This window comes from Indicator indicator, chromosome 27 (genome assembly GCF_027791375.1).
Source record: "Indicator indicator isolate 239-I01 chromosome 27, UM_Iind_1.1, whole genome shotgun sequence".
NCBI classification, from domain to species: domain Eukaryota; kingdom Metazoa; phylum Chordata; class Aves; order Piciformes; family Indicatoridae; genus Indicator; species Indicator indicator.
In genome coordinates this window covers 10,186,720-10,212,699 of record NC_072036.1, presented here as the reverse complement: position 1 = coordinate 10,212,699, position 25,980 = coordinate 10,186,720, and the positions used below count along the sequence as shown (strand labels likewise).

The 25,980-nt window shown below is 46.2% G+C and overlaps 2 protein-coding genes across 2 annotated transcripts in view; both read left to right on the top strand.

The window, feature by feature from the left end:
• Positions 1 to 6,334, top strand: part of FIG4 (FIG4 phosphoinositide 5-phosphatase) — a 38,071-nt gene extending 31,737 nt beyond the window's left edge. The window contains exons 22-23 of the mRNA XM_054393113.1: positions 775 to 864; positions 6,086 to 6,334. Of these exons, the coding sequence (XP_054249088.1) occupies positions 775 to 864; positions 6,086 to 6,263 (268 nt within the window). The 3' untranslated portion in view covers positions 6,264 to 6,334. The remainder of the gene's footprint in view (positions 1 to 774; positions 865 to 6,085) is intronic.
• A 15,216-nt stretch (positions 6,335 to 21,550) lies between these two features.
• On the top strand, positions 21,551 to 22,549 carry GPR6 (G protein-coupled receptor 6). The gene has a single exon (XM_054393140.1). It carries the CDS (start codon positions 21,551 to 21,553, stop codon positions 22,547 to 22,549), a length of 999 nt encoding a protein of 332 aa, XP_054249115.1.
• The last annotated feature ends 3,431 nt before the right edge of the window (positions 22,550 to 25,980 follow it).

Sequence of the window (25,980 nt, the reverse complement as noted above, 5' to 3'; positions counted from 1 at the left end):
CAGCCTGGAGAAGAGAAGGCTCCAGGGAGACCTCGGAGCAGCCTTCCACTACCTGGAGGGGGCTGCAGGAGAGCTGGGGAGGGACTTTTTACAAGGGTTTGTAGTGGCAGGGTGAGGCAGCAATGGCTTTGAGCTGAAAGAGGGGAGATTTAGACTGGAGATTAAGAAGAAATTCTTGACAGGGAGAGCTACTTGACAGGGGAGCTACTGGGACAGGTTGCCCGAGGAGGTTTTGGATGTCCCCTCCCTGGAGGTGAATGAGGCCTTGAGGAGCCTGGGCTAGTGGAGATGTGTCCCTGCCCATGGCAGGGAGATTGGAGAAGATGATCTTTAAAGTCCTGCCATTTCTCACCCAATTCCTGCACTTGGAGGTAAACTGCTGCCCTGTGAGGCACCACACTGCATGGCCCCTGCAGGCTCTCCTCAGCAGCTGGGAGCTGCTGCCTTACGCTGAGCAGCTAGAGGTAAGAGTTGGTAGGCAAGCATCAAGGTCCCACCTCCTAGCTCCCAACTACACAAACCCAGCTGCCTTTATTCAAGGATAACTTGGACTTTAACCCTCTACAAGACAGTTACTGCTTCTCCTGAAGGAGCTGTGAACTGTCAGCTCCCCAAGAGTAATCAGCAAATTAATTTACCAGGGAGGTAGTCCATGATCAGTGACTTCTATAACGTGACTCAAAGACTTATTTTGGGGTGTGATTTTCTTTCATTTGATGAGTTTTGGGGGATAGTTCTTTAACTTTCTTTGATTTGTTGTCCTGCTTCTCCTAGGTTTGTTCAACTGGGACAGAGCCAGCATAAAATAGACAAGAGCAGCCAGCAATTTTGCTCAAAGCACCACCTGGATAAAGTTATAAATTTGTAAGTATTTTCTTTTTCCTTTCAGCCTGTTTCTTTTTACTTTTGTCATTAGACCTCAAAAATCACCAGGTAAATAGGATGTTAAATTGTTTGAGAGTTATACTTCTATTATTTTTACTGCACAAGGGGATTCAATGCATAGCATGAAGAATTAGGTTCCTACTTCTCCCATATAACTTTTTAAAAGTTACTGGTTTGGGTGTTTGGGGTTTTTTTATGAGGTTGGGGAGGGAGTTAGTTTTTTGATGTTTGTTGTGGGATTATTATTTTTGCAATGCCAGGATTTTTTTATATTCAAAACTCTTAGCAGTCACGAATTACCACAACACAAAGGCAAAATTCTTCTTGCTGTGATTGCTTTTGAAAGAGAAAGTTTGAAAGGGGTTGGTTGACCTGTGGTGTTCATCATCAAAACAACCTCCAAAGCTGCAACTCAGTCTTTGGTGTGCACTTATCTTGTTCTAAGCAAGCTATGAGTGCCCTGTAGTTGTTTTAATGGACATTTCAGGAGCCTTGAGAGAGGTCAGATGGGTGCTGGAGAAAGTAAGGTCAAGTGGGAATTGATTTCTGCTTTGTGTTGTGCACTCATTGCCCATCTGTGTCACTGATGTCAGAGTTTCTTATTTTAACAGTGCTACTACAGTGATATTTGTGAACTCAAATATGTGTTGTGGAAATACTGAAGAGAAACTTCTGGCTTAAATTTAGAAACTCTAAGTATAGGTTAGAAACAAAAAGTGGATACTTGAACAGGGACTACAGTGATGCAGTGAAATAATACTAAAGAGGAGTAGAGAGTGTGGAAGGATATTGAAGTTCCTTTCCTTGTTCATAGAAATTCAATGAAGGGAAACAGGGCAAAATTTGAGTTAGAGCTAAAAAGAGCTGGACTGCTTTTAGCACAATTTATTATCTCATATGTGAAGAGAGACTTTGAGTACTTTGCTGTGCTTAGCTTTACTGACACAGTAGAGCTGTTCCTAGTTCCTTTGTACTCATTGTGGGGTGGTATAAATACTACTGTAGAAAAACATACTCTCAGTCACTGCCATTGTGTACTTCTTATGTCTAGGAGTATGAGGAGTTTGATTCCCTCCCAAAGAGGGAATTCAGTGTTCTGATTCACTTCTGGAGAATAGCATGATTAGAGTTGTAGGACTCTCCAGAAGAGAGCTGGCTGGGGGACTGAAAGAAGGAAGTCCAGGTCGTGATGGTTTGTGAAATGTTCTACTGAAGTTTGTGAGGTAAAATGGTTTGGTGTTGTGATTTAAGTCCCAGCATGACTGGATTTAATGGGAGAAGTTGCCAAAATAGCTGAGCCAAGTCTTAACAGCTCCTTGCCACCAAAAGGGGGAGGTCCTGCTCTTTCCCACCTTCCTTATCTGTACTTTTTCATTTACTTTTGCAGCCTTTGCTACTTGGTACAGTGCTCCATAGATCACTTCAGCCCATCAGTCTGCAGCAGACTAATGCAACAAACCCCCCAAATCATTTCCTGTAACAAAATGCTGTGAAACATGACAGTAAATTGTTTATTATGGTTCTGTTCCATTGGGGATCTTGTAGGGTTAACAGTCTCTAGCAAAAACCAGAAAGTACTAAACTATATGGCACCTTGGCCCATCTGCTCTCAGACCTTTTCATGAATATTCTCAGTACCCTTCTTCAACCTGTCCCTCTGTCTTCTCTAGAAGTGATGAATGTCTCTTCATCAATTTGAGAGAACTGTTTTCCTCAAATAACAGGAAAAAGTAAATCCTTTCCCAAAAAGAAGCACAGTATTCCTCTTCTTTTTTTTCCCCTTTATTTCTTTTTGAGTTCTTTTGATACTTGGTTTGTTTTGTCCTGTTTTTTTGTTTTGTGATCTCTAAATTTTGAATGAGTTTGTGGTCAGTGTAAGTCATCCCTTCTTAAAAGATTCATCTTTCCTCAGAGATCACCTTTCTGTATCAGGTGTTCTGACCACCTCTCATATTCCTTCTGTCTGCACTGTAGAGAAGCTGCTTCAAATCTGGATTGTAAAATGCTCCTTTGGATGTATAGCTAGGTAAAGAAGGTCTCTTTTTTTTTTTTTTTTTCTCTAAGTTTTGAACTTGCATGTGCTGTTGGAGTTTCAGGTAATTGTGGGACCAGGATGCAGTCCAGGTTTTGCTGCTGGTTGGGTCTGCAAGATACAAGCTGCAGTTTTACTAGACAGAGAAAGCTTCTTCATTTTCAGCCCTCTTCACTTACAAAGAATGTGACTGAAACCTTGTTGGGTGGAGATGTTGGTGCCTAGGGAAGAAGAGTTCTGTTGAAAGCCTTTTCAAGAGCACAGCAAGTAATTTAAAGAGATAGTATTTATGGGGGAAAAAAACCCTCAAACAGCAACAAACAAAAACTGATGTGCCAGAGTAGATCAGATGCATTTGTTCAGGCTTCAAACAAGGCAACAGAGTACATTTTGACTCCTTCTTTAGCTGTGCTTTGGAGACTTGAGGAGAACTAATCAATGTTGAAACAAATGTGGTGAGTTTTACTGATGTCTGCTGTATTTCTGAGAGCTAAGCACATCACTGTGCACTTTTCCTTCAAAGTATGGGACATGCTGCTTGCAACTGAAGGTTTTAGCTGTATCTTCTCTTACTGTAGAGCTGATGCTACTCTGGGTGAAACCATAACACCATGAAGCCTGCTCACAAGTGGGGTGAAAATAATGACACATAATCACAGAATGTTAGGGGTTGGAAGGGATCTCAAAAGACCATCCAGTTCAACCCCCTGCCAGAGCAGGTCACACAGGAATGCATCCAGGTGGGTTTTGAATGTCTCCAGAGAAGGAGACTCCACAACTTCTTTGGACAGCCTGTTCCAGGGTTCTGTCACCCTCACAGTGAAAAAGATTTTCCTTATGTTCTCATGGAACCTCCTCTGCTGCAGCTTGCACCCTTTGCCCCTTGTCCTGTCACTGGACATCACTGAACAGAGCCTCCTCCACAGAACATCCTCCCCACACTGCCCTGCACATCCTTATAAACATGAATGAAGTTACCTCTGTCTCCTCTGCTCCAAGGTAAAAGAGCCTCAGCTCCCTCAGCCTTTCCTCACAAGGGAGGTGTTCCACTGCCTTCATCATCTTTGTGGCTCTGTGCTGAACTCTTTCCAGCAGTTCCCTGAGATCTTTCTTGAACTGAGGGGCCCAGAACACAGTATTCCATATGGTGTTTATGTTCCTGTCTATGTAATTTTCATTGGGAGGCCATAGGTCTCTAGGGAGATCTGATAGCCAAGTCATAAATAATGTGCTCTCCTTCATGAGTCCATTGTAAGATATTAGACTTAGGAAGTAGATTAGATTTTTACATGAATAGTGTTAGAGAAATGGCTTTAATTAACTGACTGGATAATACAAGCACTCTACAAATAGTTACAGCTTAATACAGGGTTATTAATAAAAACTGGCATGCATGAACATGAGGTTCTTTCAATATATTTTTATCATGTTGAAGCAAGTAGGTGGAAAATTGAGCTTTAGTTACTAAATACTCAAAATTAAATACACTTTGCTGTCCTAGTTTCTATTATGCCTAAGGAAATTACTTTTGACTCACCAGCGCCTCAGAGATATCCTGTCTTTAGAAATACATAAATATATTGAGAGATATAAATAGAGAGGGCATCAAATCAGGGGTATGGCTTTGGTTTGTTCTTTTATTTAGCTGGTCACTTGCTGGTGGACTAGACAGGGCAGCTGCATTTGAGTAACTAACTAACTAACTCACTCTTCTGGTGTTAGATAGTGACATGGGTAAGTTAGTGCAGTGTGCTAGTGTCAGGTGCCACTGCTAGAGGCAGCCTGACTGCTTTAAACTAGGTGAGTATCTGCAGAAGCTGTGGCTGCTTTGTCAAGCAATCTGCTTTTACACCATGGGTGAGTATAAAGAGTTCTGTTGCTACCTTGCAGTTGGCTGTGTGGAGCACGTTTGATACTGAAGAGTTTGGCTTAGAACCATAGAATACTGAAAACTAGAAAGGGCCCTGGAGGTCATCTGATCCAGTCCCCTGTTCAGGACCAAATTAGATGAGAAAGCTCAGGGCTATGTACATTTGAATATCCATAGGGATGGAGGTTCCCTCTCTGAGCAACAAGAAGTGACTGACAACACTCACAGTGGGGATATCTGATATCTGATCAGAATATCCCACATTGCAATTTGCACTCCCTTTGTGAAACTTGGCCTTTCATCACACACTCCAAGAAGAGTCTGGCTCCACAGACACCCTCCCATTAGGTAGCTGCAGATGGCAATGAAGTCTACTTCAGCTTCTCCTCTCTGGGCTAGACAAACCCAGTGCTTGCAGTCTGTCTTTGTATGCCATGTGCTTCACCCTTTAATCATCTTGGTGACCTTTGCTGGACTCACTCAAATAGTTCCTTGTCTGTCTCATGCTAGAGAGCCCAGAAGTGGACACAGTGCTCCAGGCAATGGTTTCTGAAGCCCTGCATAGAGGGAAGTAATCACTTTCCTTGACCTGCTGGCTGTGCAGTTGCCAACAGTTAGAGTTCAAACACCAGCTTCTGACTGACAGGAGTGCTTAGAAAAGGTCATGGCAAACTCAGGTGCTTGACAACTTTCAAAATTTCATGGCTTTCTGCTGAGTGTGTTTCAGTTTTAGGATTCAAAGACAATACTTATTGTGTGAAGCTGTTTGAAAAAAGACTTTAATAAAACATGAGTGGTCCCAAGGTACAGGGTGCTGGTGCTGGTAATGAGTTGTCTAATTGCTGGAAATTAGATGGGAATTTCTTACCTGATAAATTCTTTCTACATGTTGGTTCAGCATCTAATCACTTGCTTGTTTATAATTGGTACTGACTGCTGGATAGCTCAGTAAAGCTTTTCTGCTCTACTGCATGGCACAGATCTGCTTCAGCTTGACCATAGCAGATCTGAGGGAGGACGAAGAAATGAGGACAGAGTGGAAGTGTTCTGTAATGTGATTAGTGATGACTTTACCTAATTACCCTACTTGGAAAGCTGGGTCTTCTCAGGTCTGCAGTAGTGATACAAATCTAGGTAAATGAATTATCTAGTGGGGAATTGCCCTTTCATTGACTCTTATCTATATTCCAAGGAAATTAAATACTCTTCTCATTCTCTCTCTCTCTCTCTCTGAAAAATTAGTACCTAAAGTTCACAATATTTTACATGTTTGGTTTTGTTTTGTTTTTGTTCTCCAGAGTACCCATCTCCTCCTTTTCTCAAGACAATATTTATGAAGTCCAGCCTCCAAGAGCTGATAGGAAATCAATAGAGATTTTTCATGCACACATTCAGGCTGGAAGAGGAAACATGCAGCCCCTGGGCAAAGATGACTTCCTCATGTACCGAGAGTACATCAGAAACAGATACATGTGAAAACCAGCTGGGTTCTTCTGCCAAGGCTCTGCTGTCCTGAGAGGTCATTAAAATCAATTTCAGAAAGGCAGTCTGGGTTTGTTATTTTGCAGTAATACATTGATTATCTAACATTTCTATTTATTATCCTTTTCTATTGTCCATTTACACTGTTGTGCTTTGCAGGAAAGAAAAAAAAAGTGATTTAATGTCTACTCCTCAGCTGAAAATGTGTCCTAAGAGATTAAGTGAATAATCTGAGCAGCTGCAGTCAAGGAGGAGTGTGGAGCAATTTATGGCAATGAGAATATTGCATTTTGGGGGGGGGGGGGTTGTATTAATTTCTTACACTGGTATGTTTGCTAATAAAGCTGAAGTGATTCTTACATAAGAATCAGAAGAGAATAGTTTGCTTCCTTTGTGTTCCATGACAGGAAACAAACTTTCTTCAGGGATTTGTTTGCAGTCAGAGAACACAGCCCCTGAAGCTACCAAACTGTTGATGTCCAGCCTCTGTTTTGAGAGCAATGGATGTATTTTAGGAGGTGCAGGAATGAAATGTGCACATTAGATAATGCTTCACTGAAACTCAGTTTTGTTTTGTTTTGTTTTTTATCTAAAAGAAGCCCCTCTAGTGAATTCTTTTGCCCAACATGAAAAATAAATTGAGATAATTAAATTGGATAAAATAAATAAATGCTTGCTTTGGAAAAAAGATAGAGCTGGAGTCCTGCTCCTAGAGAGGCAAATGCCTGCTGTTCTTCTTCCACTTAAGCTATGGCAAGAACCTTTTCCAGACTATCACAATCCTTTTGTTGTTCCTGGATACTGATAACTTATAAATGTTGCCCTTGAAAGCATTACCACTTAACCACAGCTAGGGAAGGATGGTGCTTCCTTTTCAGCATCTAATGTTGTTGCAAAATAGAGGAATTGTGTTGATGTTCCAGCTCTAATGTAAAACATGTCAGCTCGCAGCACTTCAAACACTCCTCAGGAAAAGAGGATTAAAGGGTTTTGTCTCCACGGTTCTGAGAGATGAATGACATCTCAGTCCATTATCTGTGATACAATGCCAGGCTTTTCAGTGTCTCTCTAAAGGTGTGCAGTAGCAGCCCTGGTGTGGCATCCCCTTGAATCTTCTAGTGTGAGGAACTGCTGCTTGTTCCTCCTAGCTGCTTCAAGGGGTTTAAGCCATGTGTGTTACTTCATGTGATGAGATACTTGATTTAATACTGAGGTGATTGCTTGTGTGGTCTACCATCATTGTACTCTTAGCAGCTGCTAAGGATCCTTCAGGGTGCTCATCTCAACTGTTTAAAAAATAAACCACCACACAAACCAGGGCTCCTAGCTCGACACTGCCTGAATGATAACCTGAAGAGATCATAGAATCATGGAATGGCTTAAGTTGGAAGGGACCTCAGAGATCATCTCCTCCAACCTCCCCACCATGCCTAGGAACACCTCTCAACTAGACTCCGCTGCTCAAGGCCTCATCCAGCCTGGCCTTGAACCACCCTCAGGGAGAAGGCAGCCACAGCCTCCCTGGGCAACCTGTTCCAGAGTGTCACCACCCTCCTACCAAAGAACTTCCTAAGATCCAGTCTAAACCTGCTCTCCCTCGGCTTCAAACCATTCCCCCTTCTCCTCTTGCTAGACACACTCATGAAAAGCTCCTCTCCAGCCTTCCTGTAGGATCCCTTCAGATATTGGAAGGGGCAGCTCTAAGGTCCCCCCAGCAGATCCGCTGCCTGATGCAGGTAAAGGGTTAATGTAAAAGGAAAATAGTTCTGATCTCTCATCTAACAAATTCAGATGTACAAAAGACTCCAGACATGCTGCCCACTGTTTCCTGTTCTTGTGATAAGAAGGTTCAGTTCAGTTCCTAACCATGTTAGAAGCCTGTATTCCCCTTCCAGAAGCTGAGGCAAAAGTGTGTAAAATTAATATAAACACACCAAAAAAATGTGCTGTGCTGGCTCTGAAGACATAGTGCTTTGGTTTGTTTTTTTCACTTTTCAGTGCTGGTGATCACCTTTAACATTAACCCATGTGGCCAAATAAGATATTTATGAGAAATGTGTTGGTTTTCCTCCAAAATACACTTAGTTTGTTTCAGTATTTTTGAAGGTTGCACTGAAATACCCAGCACTAAAAGGTGCACCTGGGGAATAATGACTTTAGGTTCTTGTGGCATCAGGAGGTACAGACATCAATTAGGGCAACATAATTTCTGAGCTGAAGGTTCTCTGATGCCAGTCCAGGTTTGGGTTTGGGTTGGTTTCCTTTTTTTTTTAGGGTTTCTCTTTTGTTGTCCAACTTTACTTTGGGGTTGGTTTTGGTTGTTTGCTTGGGTTTTGGTAGGTTGTTAATTTCCCTTCCCCTTCCTTCTCCACCACCTGCAGTTCAGAGTCCTTTCTCTTACCCAGAGCTGTGCCACAGGTTGCAGTTTGCCCAGATCCTTTTGGAGCTTTCACTTCTTGAAAGGTCTCTAAATTCTGCCATTTTATACAACCTTAATGCTTTCTTCAGCAACCCCTATCCCTCCTTTTTAAATGCAGGTTGTATCCCCATGAGTGGAACTCTCTTACTTTTCTTCTAACACTCACTAGGCAGTAGTATTAAACCCCAATACGATGTATCATCTGAATGGGGTGATCACTCTAGGTGACCCTGCTCTGGCAGGGGGGTTGGGCTGGATGATCTTTTGGGGTCCCTTCCAACCCCTAACATTCTGTGATTCTGTGATCATCTGCCCTGCCTGATTTCCTACCTCCTGTGGTGGCTACAGACGTGCACATTGTCTCTCTTGAGTTCTCTGTGTCTTGGTAACGTATTCTTGAGAAGTGCTCTACTTGGGTACAGGATGTTAGTGCTTGAACAAATTGTAGACACTGCTTAAAATTGTTTCTTCTAGAGAAAGTCAAGCACTGCTCTGATTGAGGGAGTAGGAGAGCATTTAAAGTGGTCCCCTCTGATTGTCTCTTGTCCTGCTGTAGCAGCACACTGCATCCTACTGTGTGTGCTTCTCCAAGGATTGGGGTAGGCATTTGGACTCTCTCCAGCAGCTCCTTGTCTCTCTTGGATTGGGGAGCCCAAAACTGGACACAGTATTCCAGGTGTGGTTTCACCAGGTGTGGTGGTTTGAAACTGTCTTTTTAATTTTTCCTTGCAAAGTTCAGAACAGAGAAAGTGAAAGAATGTAAATAAGTCACTATTGGGTGTAAGAAAGCAAAATAACGATTGTTCTAAACACTTCCATTGGATAGATAGAAATGTTTAAGAACTATTACCCAAAACAAAGTAGGCACTCTGCACATTCTGCGTTCGGCAGTGGGGGCAGTTGCTGGGCTGTCTGGCTGCTGTTTCTTCTTCTTTCTGGCTGAAGATAACACACTGACCTTGGCAGCTAAGTTAACAACTTTCTGCTTAACTAACTCTGCTTCTCTGTCCAGGAGGGTCTGGGGGGGAAGCTCCTGAGAGAGAGAGGCCCCTTTGGGAGGGTCCCCTTGAGGGGAAGCAAAGGGAGATCGATTGTGCTTTTCTGTTGATTGTATATATTTGTGAATGTTGTGAATTTTGTATATTTCTACATATTCATTGCATTTCATTGTAGATTTTAGACTTTGCTTGTAAATACAGCTTTTCATTTGCTTCCAGACTGAGCTAGCCTGGTTATTGTTGGTGGGGGGGGGAATTTCAGCTCACACCGACACACCAGGGCAGAGCAGAAGGGGAGGAGAACCTCCCTAGACCTGCTGGCCACACTTCTCTTAGTGCATCCCAGAATGCTGTTGGCCCTCTTGGCCACAAGAGCACATTGCTGACCCATGCAGAACTTGCTGTCCACTGGGACTCCAAGGTCTTTCTCCATGGAGCTGCTTTCCAGCAGGACGCCCTAGCCTATACTTGTGCTTGATCCTGCTTCTTTTTGTCACTAGCTTATGAATGGATGGGATCTGAAGTTCCACAGAGGCCCTTTCCACTTTTCCTGGGATTTCTGAGTCTGGTGGCCCCAACACAGTGATTCAGCTGTGGTAAAATCCCAACTCAGCGTTATTTTGATAGTATGCCAAAGGTGCTAGGAGAGCAGGGTCTGCACATTGTTGTTCAGTCTGCATGTCTCTTACTTTGCCTTGCTTGTCTTATTACTGATGTATTCAGAGCTGCCATCTATCAATCAGTTTAATTTTTTTCCCAGTATGTCCAATTTTTCACATATTTCCCTGGAAATACAGCCTGAATCATGTAAGGAGGAAGGGAAAGGAAAAGAAGAAACAAAGGAAAGTGTTGAGATTTCAACTCTAAGTGAAACTTAATCCCAACTCATTGCATGCAGACATTCTCCACAGCCCAAAAATCCTATAGTAATTTCTCCCATAATTATGATAAAAGATCCATGCCTGTCTCTTCCCAGGTTTTTCCCTGACTTGGATAATAAACTCAGATGTTCACAAGTCCAGGCTACAAATCCTGACGTTGGCTTTAAGGCTCTGCATCCTATTTTGAGAGTTTCTGTTTCCTTTCTCCACAGCCCACAAGGGCATTTTGTAGGATCCCAAAGTCCCTGTTCAGCAAGAGAGGGACAACTCCCTCTCCTGATAGAGGCAGGGATTGAAGGAGGATTTAGATCTGTCATCTGGCAGGAAATTGGTTTTCCCCAAAACTCTTATAACTTTCCCACAGCATGGCCTAGGGGAGTTTTTAAGTATTTTTTTTTCCTTTTGCTCTCCCTTCTTTCCTGTTACAATGGACTTGAAAACAGGGGTGAGCGAGAGCTGGCATCTCAGCGAGGCAAGTGGGAGAGGAAAAAAGGCAAGCAAGGGAAGAAACAGAGCTGCCTGGGTGAGAAGAGGGCAGGACCTCAGCGAGGTGTATTTGAACAACAAAGTGTGGTAGAGGGCTGAGCAGAATCACAGAATCAACCAGGTTGGAAAAGACCTCAGAGATCATCAAGTCCAACCTATCACCTAACACCTCCTGACAACTAAACCATGGCTCCAAGTGCCACATCCAGTCTTTTTTTTAACATCTTCAGGGACGGTGACTCCACCACCTCCCCGGGCAGCACATTCCACTGGCCAATTACTCTTTCTGGGAAGAACTTTCTCCTCACCTCGAGCCTAAACTTCCCCTGGCGCAGCTTGAGACTGCGTCCTCTTGCTCTCTTGCCTGGGAGAAGAGACCAACCCCCGCCTGTCTCCGGTGTGGAGGTCATGGCTCAGTTGCTAGGGAGAGCGGGAGAGGCGCGCAGGAGCCCGGCCGGGCGCGGACGCTCGGCTTGCACGTTGTCAGGCAGGTGGGTGGCTTGGCAAAGCCTGAGCAGCCGTGCCACGCAGCCCCAGCACAGCCTCTCACACACCCCGACACGCACAGGCACACGTGGGGACAAGGGCTAGGGCTGCCGTGGCAGGGAGGAGGCCGGCTCGGGCTCGCAGCACATGGCACGCAGGCAGCGTGTGCCACCCCCTGCATCCACACGGACCCCGGCGGGAGTCGCAGCGCTCGGCTGGAAGATACATGTGCCAAGTGTCATTTCCATTTCCAAAGGTCACATTTGTCATTAACAAGCGTCTCCAGCTGCTCCTGTTGCTGTGGCCTCGGGACGTGCTGTTGTAACCGAGAAGTGCGGCACGGGGCTACCACCCAGGCCTCCGGCTTGTCTGCTCTCCGCCTGAGGAGAGGGGCATGCGTACCAGGCACATGGCTGAGGTGACCAAACGTTGACCTAGCAGGCATGCCCTGAAACTCACAGAGCCGTTTTCTGGAGGTGCAGATTGGTCTGCAGGACCAGCAGGTTGATGCCATACTGTATATGTATCCCAGAATCACAGAATTTCACAGGGACCTCGAAAGATCATCTAGTCCAACCCCCCTGCCAGCGCAGGATCACCTACACCAGATATGTATCTGTATATATATATATGTATGTATCCCCTGGCAAAGGGGCACCAAGTCCAGGGAATCCTGTGTTGGTTTCAGGTTCTAGTAGGAACATGATATAATTGTTCTCCCCATCCTCTTTTCACCACGGCTTCCCCTCGTTTCCCCTAGTGTGAACAGCATGCTTGCTTTCATTCACTAATTTACACTCTTTTATCCCTGCTCTTCTCTACATCTCTGTCAAGTGATGATGAGCCCTTGTGCCCCCCACCCAGGGTGTGCTGGTGAGGTAGGCAGGAGTTGGGGCACACTGATGCACCTTGGCTGTAGGAGTGGCATGGTCTCTGCCTCACAGTTAGGTGGCTTAGGTTCAGGTGGCTGTTGCTGATGGATTGTATATTTAGATGGAGACTCCAGGACTTCTGTAGAATAAATTTCTGACTTCATCCTTCCTACCCAATAACTACAACACTACAGGAATGCTGTATTGAGTGGGATGAGTCGAGGCTCAGTCTTACCAGGCATAAAATAAATAACTTTCTACTTAAGCAATCAGGAACTTAACTTGTTCTCAGAGCAGAGAGTTCAACAGACCATACTTTAAGCTGAGAAAATCGTTAACTTCAGGAAAAGAGAGGGTGTATTCTTCTGAACTGGAGTTAGTTCCATTAGCACTGAAGCCTGAGCCTGGGCTGCCTAGATAAATTGACTCCCAGAGACTTTGAAATTGCACAGCAGATAGGATCTGGTCGATAGTTTAACAAATAGTTTCAAGGAATAGAGGCATTGTTGACCTGGCAGCAACCAGACAGAGACCATTTTGGAAAATGTCAGTAAAACCCAGGATGGAACAGTCTGGGTTAAGGATGAATCATCAAGAGTTGATGGCAGAAATGACATTTGAGATTACTCAGTAAGATTGCTCAGGAAAGCGCTGACTTGCATTTGCTTTGTGTTTTGAGTGTTTTGGCTTACCTTTCACTCCTTCTGAGCTGAAAATGTGCCTCATTTAGAGTGTTTATCCTGCAGACCCTGACACATTACCCATCACACATCATACAAGGTGCACACAGGCATAAAAAATAACCAGAGCATGCAACCTGTCACTGCCCCTGTGTGTTTTCCTCTGAAATGTATCCAGGGGATTGTGCACGTTTATGAAACACTTGGAGGCAGCACATGTGCATCTCACACTGTGGTTGTGGTGTCAGCTTATCTTCTCAGCAGCAGAACAGGTGGCAGTGACATCCACTGTGCTTCCCTGACCATTTCCAGAGTCCTAGTTTTTGGGTTCTGTGCCTTTGCTGACCTTTGAAGACTCTTCAGGCTGGAATTTTTCATGGTAGGGCAGCAAGACACTTGGAGCTGCTGTTGCCATGCCTTCAACATAGAAACACAGAGCACCTCTCCTATGGAGACAGGCTGAGAGAGCTGGGACTGTTCAGTCTGGAGAAGAGAAGGCTCTGAGGAGACCTTCTTGTGGCCTTCCAGTATCTGCAAGGGGCTACAAGAAAGCTGGGGAGGGACTTTTCAGGGTGGCAGGAAGAAATAGGACTGGGGGAATGGAGCAAAACTAGAAGTGGGTAGATTCAGATTGGATGTTAGGAAGTCTCCTTCTCTGGAGACTTTCAAAACCCACCTGGATGCATTCCTGTACAGACTGCCCTGGGTGATCCTGCTTTGGCAGGGGGGTTGGACTCGACGATCTCTGGAGGTCCCTTCCAACCTCTAATGTACTGTGATACTGTGATACTGTGAGGAAATTCTTCACCATGAGGGTGGTGAGACACTGGCACAGGTTGCCCAGGGAGGTGCTGGAAGCCTCATCCCTGGAGGTTTTTAAGGCCAGACTGGATGTGGCTCTGGGCAACCTGATCTAGTGTGAGGTGTCCCTGCCCATGGTAGGGGGGGTTGGAACTGGATGATCCTTGAGGGCCCTTCCAACCCTGACAACTCTATGATTCCACATTTCTGGCTGCTATAAGGAAGACAGGATTCACCATTTACATATCTATGGATTGTATATATTCTACAGCTACTACATATTGTACATTAGATATATTATCTGTCCTGGTACTGTAAGCAGAGTGCAGTGGCACCCCTGGAATTGGGGCATGATTGCCCCTGAAGCCAGTCAAAGAAGGTGCTGCCAGCACCATTGGGCCAAGGAACGATTCCTGGGTTTGCAGCAAGCTAATAGAAGGCAACAGGTGACCAGAATCAGCATTTAATAACTTTATTCAGCATGTTTTGAACACAGCTGCCCTATTGCTGCCTTTTTTTTTTTTCCCCACAGACCTGGAAATAATAACCTTTATTTAAGTGCTTGTATTCAGCCATATCAGCATTGCATGTCCCAGCATTAAGGCTTTGAAAGGGATATTTGATATGAGATGATTATTTGCTAAGCCATCAGGTTCAAAAGTAGATTTTTTTGGAGCTAACTGTGACCAGAGCTGTTTTTTTCAAAGTGACCTGCAAACAGCTTTTAAAAACTCAGCAGCTTTGCCTTTTCACTGTGCACTGCCTCAAACTCATGGGGAACTGAGTTCATTTCTGTGCACTGGTGTTCCTCAGTTCTTGATGTCCAGCAAATCACAGGATCACAGGATGTTAGGGATTGGAAGGGACCTCAGGAGATCATTGAGCCCAACCACAGGTGTCCCTTCTGTGTCTTTGCAAGTCCCAACTGGAGCTGGCAAATGATAATACCACAAACTACATCATGATGACTACAGCTGGATATCCCTCTCGAATCTTGCATAGGCTGACAGTCAAGTACTCCCAAAATAAAGGCTGTTTTGTTGTGTTTTGGTGCTAAAAATAAATGCCTGTTTAATGAAAGGCATTGTAGGTAGCACTAAATTAATGCAAAGTGTAATTAAAATGCATTCTTAAATCCTTCAGCCTGGATTTTTGGTGACTCATCCAGTGCCTTTCTCTCCATATCCAGATATTTTTGGAGCATGGATGAATTCCAAGTGGGGAATCTCAAGGCCAAAGAGGTAACAGCAGGTTGGGGAAACAACCAAAATAAAGGTAAATTTATATCAGCTGCTTTGGTGATGATGATTCCATATTTTCTGCCTCAGCACCTTGACTCCCTGCTCTAACAAGATGAGAGTGTAGCAGCTATGGCTGGGACAAGTTGTTTTTTCTCATGTGCTGTTGGTCTGATTTTTCCTCAGTCTGCTTTTAAAAAAGAAAATGTGTTAGGAGAGAAGCCCAAAGATCTGCTCTGATGTCAGCCTTACCACCAACCTCTGCTGCACACTCTTGATGTGTGTGTTCCCATAGCAACAGGAGGAATTAATTTGATGATATTATTAAGCCTGATTTATATGCACACACACTCACACACCTGCACATTGTGCACACACAGAGAAAAAGGAAAATGAGCAAGCCCTGAGCTTCAAGAAGATCCCTATGAGAGGTCAGTCTTGTACATGAGGTTCATGATGACCACAGGATGTGGATCCTACCCGATCCAAAACCCAGATGGAATAGTCAGAGAATCACAGAATGCCAGGATGGAAGGGACCTCAAGGATCATCTGGTCCAACCTTTCTAGGTGATAGTGCAGTTGAAAGGAGCTGGCCTAGCACCTTGGCAAGCTGTCTTCAAACTGTGCAGTGTAGGGGTTCCACCACTTCTCTTGGGACATGATTCCAATGTCTGACTGTTCTCACTGTGAAAAATTTCCTTCTGGAGTCCAATGGGAATCTCCCCAGCAGTAACTTGTACCCATTACCCCTTGTCTTTTCCATGGGACTCCTTGCAAGAAGACAGTCTCCACCATCCTGCTAGCCACCCTTTATGTACTGGTACATGGCTATAAGGTCTCCCCTAACTGTTCTCTCCTGAAGGCTGAACAAACCCAGTTCTGTCAGCCCTTCTTCATATGGCAGGTCTGCCAGTCCTTCTCTGGGCAAAGAAGAGACTCATGTATATCAGCCCCTATGTCACTGTATCTATGGCATCATGTATGTCAACCACCATCCTCCTGTGACCTGCAGCTTTCCCAGACAGGGCTGCGCTCTCCAGGGAGACTTTCTGTGCGTTGTTCCCAGTGGCTCCTGGGGCCTTTAATTGTAACTGAAATACATCTGCTCCACTGCCAATCCTTCAAACAGAGGATCTCACCCTTCCCAGAGTGGTAGCTTGTCTTTTTGCTCTTTACACCACCACTAATCTTGGAGTTGGATAGGAACTTTCCTAGGGTTGGGCTTTTTTTTTTTTCCCATTTTCCTGTTTGCTGATCCTGAATGATTCTGAAAAAAAAATAGTAATAATTACTAGGAGCAAAGACAAGAGCCTTTGATTCCCCTCTGCCCCAACTTTGCACTACTTGCTGTGATCTGACAAGGAATCAGATTTTGACCCCTACTCCTGGTTGACACCAGGTCATGCAAATCCCTAATGTCACCATGTCCCACAGTACCCTGTCACACACTTTGGAGAAACCCAAAATTCTGTTTGTCCTATCAAAGGGGGATGTCTAATCCCAGCCCAGAGGGAAAGAAAAGGTTGAGCAATGTGATTTGTCTTCTGCAGCAGCAGCCATACAAACCACATTAGTCAGATCTGCAGCATGCAATGCCTAGCTGCCAGAGCTACCTGTGCACCTTCTTTTAACCAGGATGGCTTCTCCCCAGGAAAGCACAGTTTGCTTGGGAGCTTTTTACAACATTTCTGGAATTGTACCTGCAAGAGCATCTGTAGAATTATCTGAGTGGTGTCCAGGTGGCACCAACATTTCCCCCATTAAACTCAGGTTCCCAGCCATTGTATCATACTTTGGAAAAGCAGCAATTTCAGAGCCCTAAATATACATCTGGGTGGCTGGCATTGCATTCTGTTTGCACAACATAAATGTCAACAGAAACTGACCAGGGGTACCTAGGCAACAGCTAATTTTGAGGTCAGTGATTAACTCTTCTTTGTCAGAACGTGATTTACCATCAAATTATCTCCAGTTGAATATAGCACTTTCTGGACTATAAAAAAAAAAAAAAGGCCTTCTTGCTATTTTTAGTCACTGAAAGCCATGATTTCTGGTGGCCAGGGATGTTTCCTGCATTTTCTCCTGGTTGAAATGCTGATGTCCATGAGGGAGCAGTCTCTTAGGTAGGCTGCCCAACTCCAGGATTCCCAAGAAGAGGAACTGAAGGCTCAGCTCAGCTCAGCTCAGCTCAGCTCAGCTCAGCTGCCATGCATCGTGCTGCTGTGTTAGTGGCCAGAGCAGGAAGCAATTGATTTTTAGTTTTCATGGCACATATACACACTTCCTTGATTAGATAAAAAGTGGATGCTGCCAATTAGCACATATATCAACACCTTAGTAAAGTATTGACACTCAGCTTGTGTTTTATGTCTTCCCTCCCTCCCTAGAGCACTTTACTGCCTCTTCAAACTCCCTCTTTTTTTTTTTTTTCTTTTTTAACAGATTCTGGCTAGTGACTCACCCCATCAGCCTGAGTTTAAAGCTCTCTATATTCCAGCACTGGGTTTCAAACCCATTCTGCTATCTCACAGGGCTCTTTGGAAATAGTGAGAGCCTGAACATGTGTATTAAAAAGCCATTCTGATGGTCACCTCAGGAAGCAGGCCCCTCTGCAGGGATGCAGAGATGAAGCAATTGTCCATCTGTTTGGAAAACTGCTGCTCTGTGATATACATCAGGATGAGGATTTTTTCCTAGGGAGCTCAGATGGATACATCCCAGATGGATATTGCACCTCTGGGCCCTGCCCCTGCACTTGCCACTGCTGAGCTGAGTGTGTGCTTCCCTGCAGAGTCAGAAAGAGGCATTTTCTCCAGCTTTTCCTGCTCTTTTGGGAGATGTAAGCATCCCAGTCCCTACACTCTGCTTTGTAACCACCCTGTGATGCTATCACCTTCAACCTTGCCACTTTTATCTTTGGTTTATTTTTATATTAAAGCTGAAACCACTATATGCAAACAAAACAAAAACAAAAAGGAGAAATTTTCTGAGAATCTATATTTCTAGTTTACTGCCACAGCTAAATAATCATCAATTTGCTTCTTGCTGGCAGGGGCCCAGGCTGCTGAGGCATAACAGACTTGTTTTGAAGATGCCTTAATTTGTTCTCTTAGACAAAGTGTCTTTGCTAAGTGTTGCCAAGCTGCCATGTAAAGAAATATCAAACTGTATTCGTATCTGGAAGGCTCAGACTAAAATATGTAAAGTACCAAACCTATCTACACACCCAGCAGGTATGTGTGTGTATATATATAAATATATATGCAGTGTGCCCACTGGTGGGCAGGGAGCTTGCTTGCTTTCAGTGTCATGTCCCACTCCTTGAAGGTTCAGCCTTCCTCTCTGTAGTAGCTCTTCATCCACTTTCTCACTGTTAACAAACAAGATCCTCTCTTACCTTCTGTGTCTTTTTAGTTCACACTCTTCCCTCATGTCTTGGATCTCCCTTGCTACAAGAAAGGCCTTGAGGTGCTGGAGTGCATCTAAAGGAGGGCAATGAAGCAGGTGAAGGGTCTAGAGCACAAATCTTGTGAGGAGCAGCTGAGGGAACTGGGGTTGTTCAGCCTGCAGATGAGGAGGCTGAGGGGAGACCTTATTGCTCTCTACAGCTCCCTGAAAGCAGATTGGAGCAAGGTGAGTAAGGAGCAATAGGAGCAGAGGAAACATCCTCAGGTTGTGCAGGGGAGGTTTAGGTTGGACATAAGGAGAAATGGCTTCACCAAAAGGGTTGTCAAGCAGTGGTCCAGGCTGCTCAAGGAAGTGGTTGAGTCACTAATCATAAAGGTATTTAAAAGATGTGTAGATGTGGTGGGTGCTGGGGGACATTAGTGGTGGACTTGGCAATGTTAGGTTTACTGTTTACTGTTAAGTCCAAGGTTACTGTTGGACTTGATCTTAAAGGTCTTTTCCAAGATATTTGATGAAAGCTCAAACACCTGAAAGAAAAATAATGTCTCTGGGTGGTGAGCAGTCAGCAGAGACATGTCCCAAGGTAGAGTCCCTGCCTGACTCAGCTGAAGGGGTCAAAGATGCATCAAAAACTCATCCGATCTGAAGTAGGAGGAGAGGACTCATAACCCTAAACGCATTGCTAAGTGTTTAAAGCATCTTTTGATGCCAGCTGCATAGAAAGCTCTGAAATGTCAGTGCTGGTTAGCTCACCATCTGTGTTACCCCCCTCTCTCTTCCCCTCCTTCCTGCTTTTCTTTAGGTTGCCAGAAGAAAAATGACTCTTCAATATTTTCAGTGTGTTACTGGAAAGATATATTTTGAAGTGCTTTTTTGTTCCAGCTCATGGTATGTAAAGCACATTTCATAATGCCTCACATCTACTCAGCCTACTCATTGATCACTAAAGAGCACCCACTATCAAAATAATCCATACTTAACCAAAATTAAGTAATCACATATTGAGATTACAGCATGATATTGCTCAGCTCTCAGAACAGATGGAGAAGCCAAGCAGAGAGCTTTTAGATCATTTATTTCAGCAACTTTTTAATTTTTGTTGCTACTTAATTTTTTGGAAATGTGCTGAGATAATTACTGAGTTTTCTCATATGCTGTGCTTAGGTGTGCACTGCTGAGACACAGCTTTTTGTTCTCCTGTGTGGTCTGTGGATCCAGTCGCAGCTGAGAGGCCAAGATGGAAGCATCTTGATGGCAATGTGGGAGGTCCAGCCAGACTTCTCTCTCTGCTGCTCCTTTATCTGCTCTTTGAATTCTCTTTTTCCCACAACCAGTTAAAATTAAGAGAAACTCAGATGGCTCCCCTTTTGTTGGAATGACTGATACAAGATGTACTGAGAGAAAAAAAGAAAAAGGCCTTTAATGATAGCTCTGGGAATACAAACAGTTCCTAAGGAGGTGTAAGCATATTAGTTAAATGTGGGGTTGGTCCCTACCCCTGCCATTTGATACTCAACAATGTGAGAGGTGAGGGTGATACCTACCACTGCTGACTGAGCTCTGTAAGAACCTGGCACAGACTTTGAGAGGGCCTCCAATTAAACTGTTCTGACACCTGTGTTTCAGAAAGCCTGGGAAGCAATGACTTCAGAGATACAAAATGTCCTCACTTTGTCCTGAGAACAGTGTTTAGCCTGCAGGAGGACAGGGATGGAGATGGATGTAATGAATGGGGATGGATGTAACAAATCCTGACAACTCTAATTCCAACGTGCCCACCTTCCCCCATGGCATGTCCTGCATGACTTCTTTATTTGGACTCTATTTCTTCCAATGATTTTTTCACAATAGTGTCTAAATGTGTTGCATGCTGTTTCCATAACCAGCAGGTCTTCCCCCATCCCCCATTCTTCTGATCAGCAGCAACAGAACAAACATGCTGTCCTAGGATGGGGCTGGGGGACGAGGCACCCTGCGGATTGTCCCCTCAGTCCTGGAAAAGCTACGTTGCTGCAGGTGGAAGCTACCTGCTGGCCGCGTTTGTCTGACACTGGGTTTGGCAGGGACTGGCATGAGCCAGGCACCCTTTGCTTCAGAGGATAAATAGATCTGCTGCGGGTTCATTGCGAGACACCGAGGGTGAGACCAGGAGAGAGGTGGTAGTTTTTCTGTTCCTGCAATTGGGTCTTCTCTGGTTTGACCTCACTGTTTTGGGGGAATTCAGGACATCGTGCGATACTGAGTGGTAAACAGCTTCTTCACCCAAGCGCAAGTACTGCCTGGAGAAAGCAGGCACGGAGCGGGCTCTTCACAGCGATCCGTAGCGCTGCTCGGACACCTTTACCTTGGGTGGTGCAAAAGCTGCCCGGGGAGCTCCGAGCCGTCACCGCGAGTGCTGCACCAACACCAAACTTCCCTTTACTCCCCACGAACCCATCAGAACGGGAAAACCTGCTCAGAGCGGCGGGAGAGGAGAGCGGCACGGAGCAGCGCTGCTCTGGCCACCGGCTGCTCCCTCCTCCACTCCCGCCCCTGAGCAAGCCTCCAGTCCCGGGGCCGTGCTGCGCCCCGGGCTCGCTCCGCCGCCGGGGAGCAACGGCCGGTGATGCCTCTCCCGCCTCAACGCCATAGAGCCACCCAATCCCACTTCAGCGCCCACCCCGAGCCCCTCGAAAGCCCTTGCTCGGGCTCTCACTGCCCGTCCCACACCCCGCACAGCAGCTGCTGCCGTCCGTGCCCCCTCTCCAGCTTCCCCGGCGAACGCCGCTGACGCCAGCGCCGCGCAACCCGGACCGCCCCCGGGGACCGCCCCCGCCTGCTCCCGCCAAACGGCGCCGGCCGGGGGAGGCCGGGGCGGGACGGGGCGGGGCGGGGCCCGGGTGGGCGGCCGGGCCGGCGGGAAACTTCTCCGTGTTCAGCACCACAGACAGGGCGGGCGCGGCGCCGCCGCCCGGCATGCGCGCCCCCGCCGCCTCCGCTAACCCAGCGCCTGTGCCCCCGCACCGCCGCGATGCAGGCAGCGACCGGCCTCAACCAGAGCGCAGTGGCCGCCCCGCGGCTGCCGGCCGCTGCTGGCGGCGGCGGCGGCAACGCTTCGCTGGAGCTGTCATCGCGGCCCCCCGCGCCCGCTGCCCTCAACCCCTGGGATGTGATGCTCTGCGTCTCCGGCACCGCCATCGCCTGCGAGAACGCCCTGGTCGTGGCCATCATCTGCTATTCGCCCGCCCTGCGCACCCCCATGTTCGTGCTGGTGGGCAGCCTGGCCACGGCTGACCTCCTGGCCGGACTCGGCCTCATTCTCAACTTCGTTTTCCAGTACGTGATCCGCTCCGAGACGGTCAGCCTGCTGACGGTGGGCTTCCTCGTCGCCTCCTTCGCCGCCTCCGTGAGTAGCTTGCTAGCCATCACGGTGGATCGCTACCTCTCCCTCTACAACGCCCTCACCTACTACTCGGAGAGGACAGTGCTCTGCATCCACACCATGCTGGCGGGTGCATGGGGGGTGTCTCTCTGCCTGGGACTGCTCCCCGTCCTGGGCTGGAACTGCCTCCATGACCACGCCGCCTGTAGCGTCGTCAGACCCTTGACCAAGAGCAATGTGACGCTGCTTTCCGCCTCTTTTTTCCTCATTTTCCTCATCATGCTCCATCTCTATATTGAGATCTGCAAGATCGTTTGCAGGCATGCCCACCAGATAGCTCTCCAGCAGCACTTTCTGACTGCTTCACACTATGTGGCCACCAAAAAAGGAGTCTCTACCCTCGCTATAATCCTCGGGACTTTTGGAGCCAGCTGGCTGCCTTTTGCCATCTACTGTGTAGTGGGGGATCCTGACTACCCTTCTGTCTACACCTACGCCACGCTTCTCCCCGCCACCTACAACTCCATGATCAACCCCATCATTTACGCCTACAGGAACCAGGAAATCCAGAGGTCCATGTGGGTGCTCTTCTGCGGCTGCTTTCAGGCTAAAGTGTCCTTCCGCTCTCGGTCCCCCAGTGATGTCTGAGTGACTTTTCTCTCTGTCGTCCCACCCCGAGTGACAATCTTACCCAGTGCCTGTCCTAAACTTCAAACTACATCGTGAGGTCGTGGGAAACATGCTTAAGTTATTAGCACTTTACACATGCTGGTGTCTCTGAAAGTGGTTCAGGGTACGGAGTTTCGGGGTGCTGTGACAAACCCCAAGGTGTTTGTAAATACATTTGCACCCCACACGTTTGTCAAGTGAAGACATTCCAACGCTGCTTCGTTCTAGCACCTTACTTCTAGCTGCTGACCTGCCAAAACAGTGTTGCCTTCCTGAAGGGCACAGGGAGAAAGGAAGTTGTGTTTGTGTCGTGTTTGTAGGGGTGTGTGTTGGGGAGGGGGTCTGTGTGTGTCTGTGTGTGTCTGTGTGTGTGTCTCTAGACTTTGCTGCACAAGATGGATAAATTATAACTTTTTTTTTTTTTTGTATACAAATAAAAGAGAAGTTGACGTCTCAGACATCCTTGGTGTCTTTTGAAGCTTGCAGAAATAAAGAGGAGCTGGCAGGGTTTGCCAGTTGGGCAAAGTCCCTTTGTTTGCTTTTGAAAGCTCTCCTATGTAATTCTGCCTAAAGAGATCATCATTCGCTATGGAGATGAAACACTGCACCTTCCTGCTTGCTTGCTTGCTTGTTTGTTTGTTCTCTTCTTTACTCTGGCAAAGAGAGAGTAAGGAAGAGCACAAATTCCTTGTTGTTCTTCAGCAACCAAAGAAACAAACAGCCCAGACAAACAGGCTGCTCCTTGCAGTTGTTCTCCAGGTTTCCAGTAGCTTTCCTCTCAGAGTTGTAAGTTAGCCCTCAGTGCTAATGCTCCATAAAAAAGTTATCGGACTGGGGGATAAAATCCAGCTCTAAGCTGGGCTCTTTTGTTCCTCTCTAAGTCTAACACTGAAAGGGAAAAAAGGGGAGGAAAAAGTCACAATATTCTTTCTTAAAAGCCAGTAATATACAACAATAAATTGCCTTTCCTTATCCTCCAGAGCTCAGGGAGGAACCTGAATTGTTTCTCCTCCTCCTTTTTTTTTTTTTTTTGACTGCATGTTGCAGAAAAATCATTTAAGTGCATCTTTGCTGTCTGCCTGTCTCAGAACAGTATACAGTTTTCTGATGATCCCATGGCTTAGTGGCTTCAAAGAGCCCATCAGAGGTCAACGTTGCCCAGAGCTCAGAAACCTCCGCTCAGGTTCCAATTCCCTGGTGACTGATTTATTCAGAGCAGTAATGCGGGTGGCACATTTCAGAGGCAGTGTTGCTGCTTATTTATTTATACTTAGGCTACATTTCCATCCTGGTTCCACTACAGCTTATCACTATCTTGTCAACTTGTGTGTAAGGGCTGAAGCAGATAACTTCTCTGTGCACAGTACCACATATAAAGTCTGGACTAATATGTGTTCCAGCTTTTGACAGGGCGATGCATCGAGCGTTTGTTTGCTGGAGCTCCTGGGGTCACAAGGATCCAACAAAGCTCAGCAAGGCTGTGGTCTGGAGAGAAGAAGACTGAGAGGGCATCTGATCAATGTCTATGAATATCTGAGGGCTGGGGGTCAGGAAGGAAGGGGCAGGGACAGCCTCTGCTCACTTGTGCCCTGGGATAGGACAAGGGGCAATGGATGGAAACTACAGCACAGGAGGTTCCACCTCAACAGGAGGAAGAACTTCACTGTAAGGGTGACAGAGCATTGGAAAAGGCTGCCCAGAGAGGTTGTGGAGTCTCCTTCTCTGGAGACTTTCCAGCCCTGTCTGGATATGTTCCTGTGTGACCTATGCTGGATTCTATGGTCCTGCTCTGGCAGGAGGGGTTGGACTGGAAGATCTCCAGAGGTTCCTTCCAAGTCCTAACATCCTCTGATCCTGTGATCCTGGTTGCAAACAGGTGGGGGTTGGTCTCTTCTCCCAGGCAACCAGCAAGAGGACAAGAGGACACAGTCTCAAGCTATGCAGGGGGAAGTTTAGGCTTGATCTTAGAAAGAAGTTCTTCCCAGAAAGAGAGGTTGGCCATTGGGATGTGCTGCCCAGGGAGGTGGTGGCGTCGATGTCCCTGGAGGTGCGTAAGAAAAGACTGGATGAGGCACTTAGTGCCATGGTCTGGTTGATTGGATAGGGTTGGGTGATTGGTTGGACTTGATGATCTTGGAGGTCTCTTCCCACCTGGGTGATTGTGTGATTCTGTGTGATTCTGCAAATCAGTAGTGCTGCGTCTGTATGAGTGCAAGGACTCTGAAAGACAATGATCATTTCATTGCTAATACAGAAACATTTAATTTACAACTTTCACTGTATCCCAGACTCTGCTAGCCCTAACCTTCTTATCAGTTCAAACAGTCCCAAGTGTGATGTTGTGATGGATGAACAGCATCAGGCACACAAGTCATCAGCTGTAGACATATTACAAATATGACTTAAACCAGATCTTATGATAGGTCAAAACACTGCTCAAATAAAACCCCCTGAAATTGCTAGTGAGAAAGACTTCTCCATCCCACCCTTTCTAAGCCCATATCTCATCTATTACATCTCATGGACCAAAGCCTGCCCTCCAGCTCTGTGGCTGGGTGCACATGGAGTGCTAAGCTCTTTTCCCCCTGCAGAGCCAGGGAATCAAACTGCTGGCTGGAGCATCCTAGCCCTGCTCTAGCAACCTGCAGAGCCCCAGCCACAAATGCTGCATCACCGACAGTAGTGACTGCTGAGGGAAAAGATCAGCCAGTGCCTCAAACTGGTGACATTTGGCAAGACTTTCTGGTAAAACTGGGAAACTTCCCATCTGCTGGGCTCTAGTCTCATAAATCTTTGTCATTCCTGTGAGGACCTGAGGGCAGAGTTGCCATCAGTTCCCCTACTGTTTCCTGCAGGCAGTGCTCTAGGTTGGGATGCAGCTTCTCACACCCCAGCATTAAACCTGCACCAAAGTGTGAGGTGCTGAGCAGTACCTGAGCAGGCTCCTGGGAGCCCTGTGCAGGCTTTCTAGACCACTACTGGCTCTAAGAACCCCTGAGAGAAATGTCTTATGTATATTTAGATCCTGAAGAGAGAGAGACACAATCTACTAGAGACCACCCCTGATGCCACCTCCCTGCATTAATTCTGTCAGGAACTGGGTGTCAGGGGTTTCCAGCATAAATTCATCAAGCAGTGACAACCTGCATAAAAAGTACATTTCAACATCCCCCAGTGGCTAGAATCCTACTTCAGTGATAAACCAGGAGTGAAAAGGGCTTAGGTGAGCTGCTTTTCTATTTTCAGCCCAACAATGTTATTTGCTTTGTTACATTCTTTTACTGTATGACTGCATTTTCACTTTGGCACTTTCCCCAGTGGATTCACTCTACCTACAAAATAAAGCTGGATCCCTCCTGTTAAAAATGTGACACTTGAAAGGTATTTCCCTGAACATTCTTTTCCCTCTT

Coding starts and splice junctions, on each gene's coding strand:
- GPR6 (XM_054393140.1), top strand. CDS start 21,551: ATGCAGGCAGCGACCGGCCTCAACCAGAGCGCAGTGGCCGCCCCGCGG.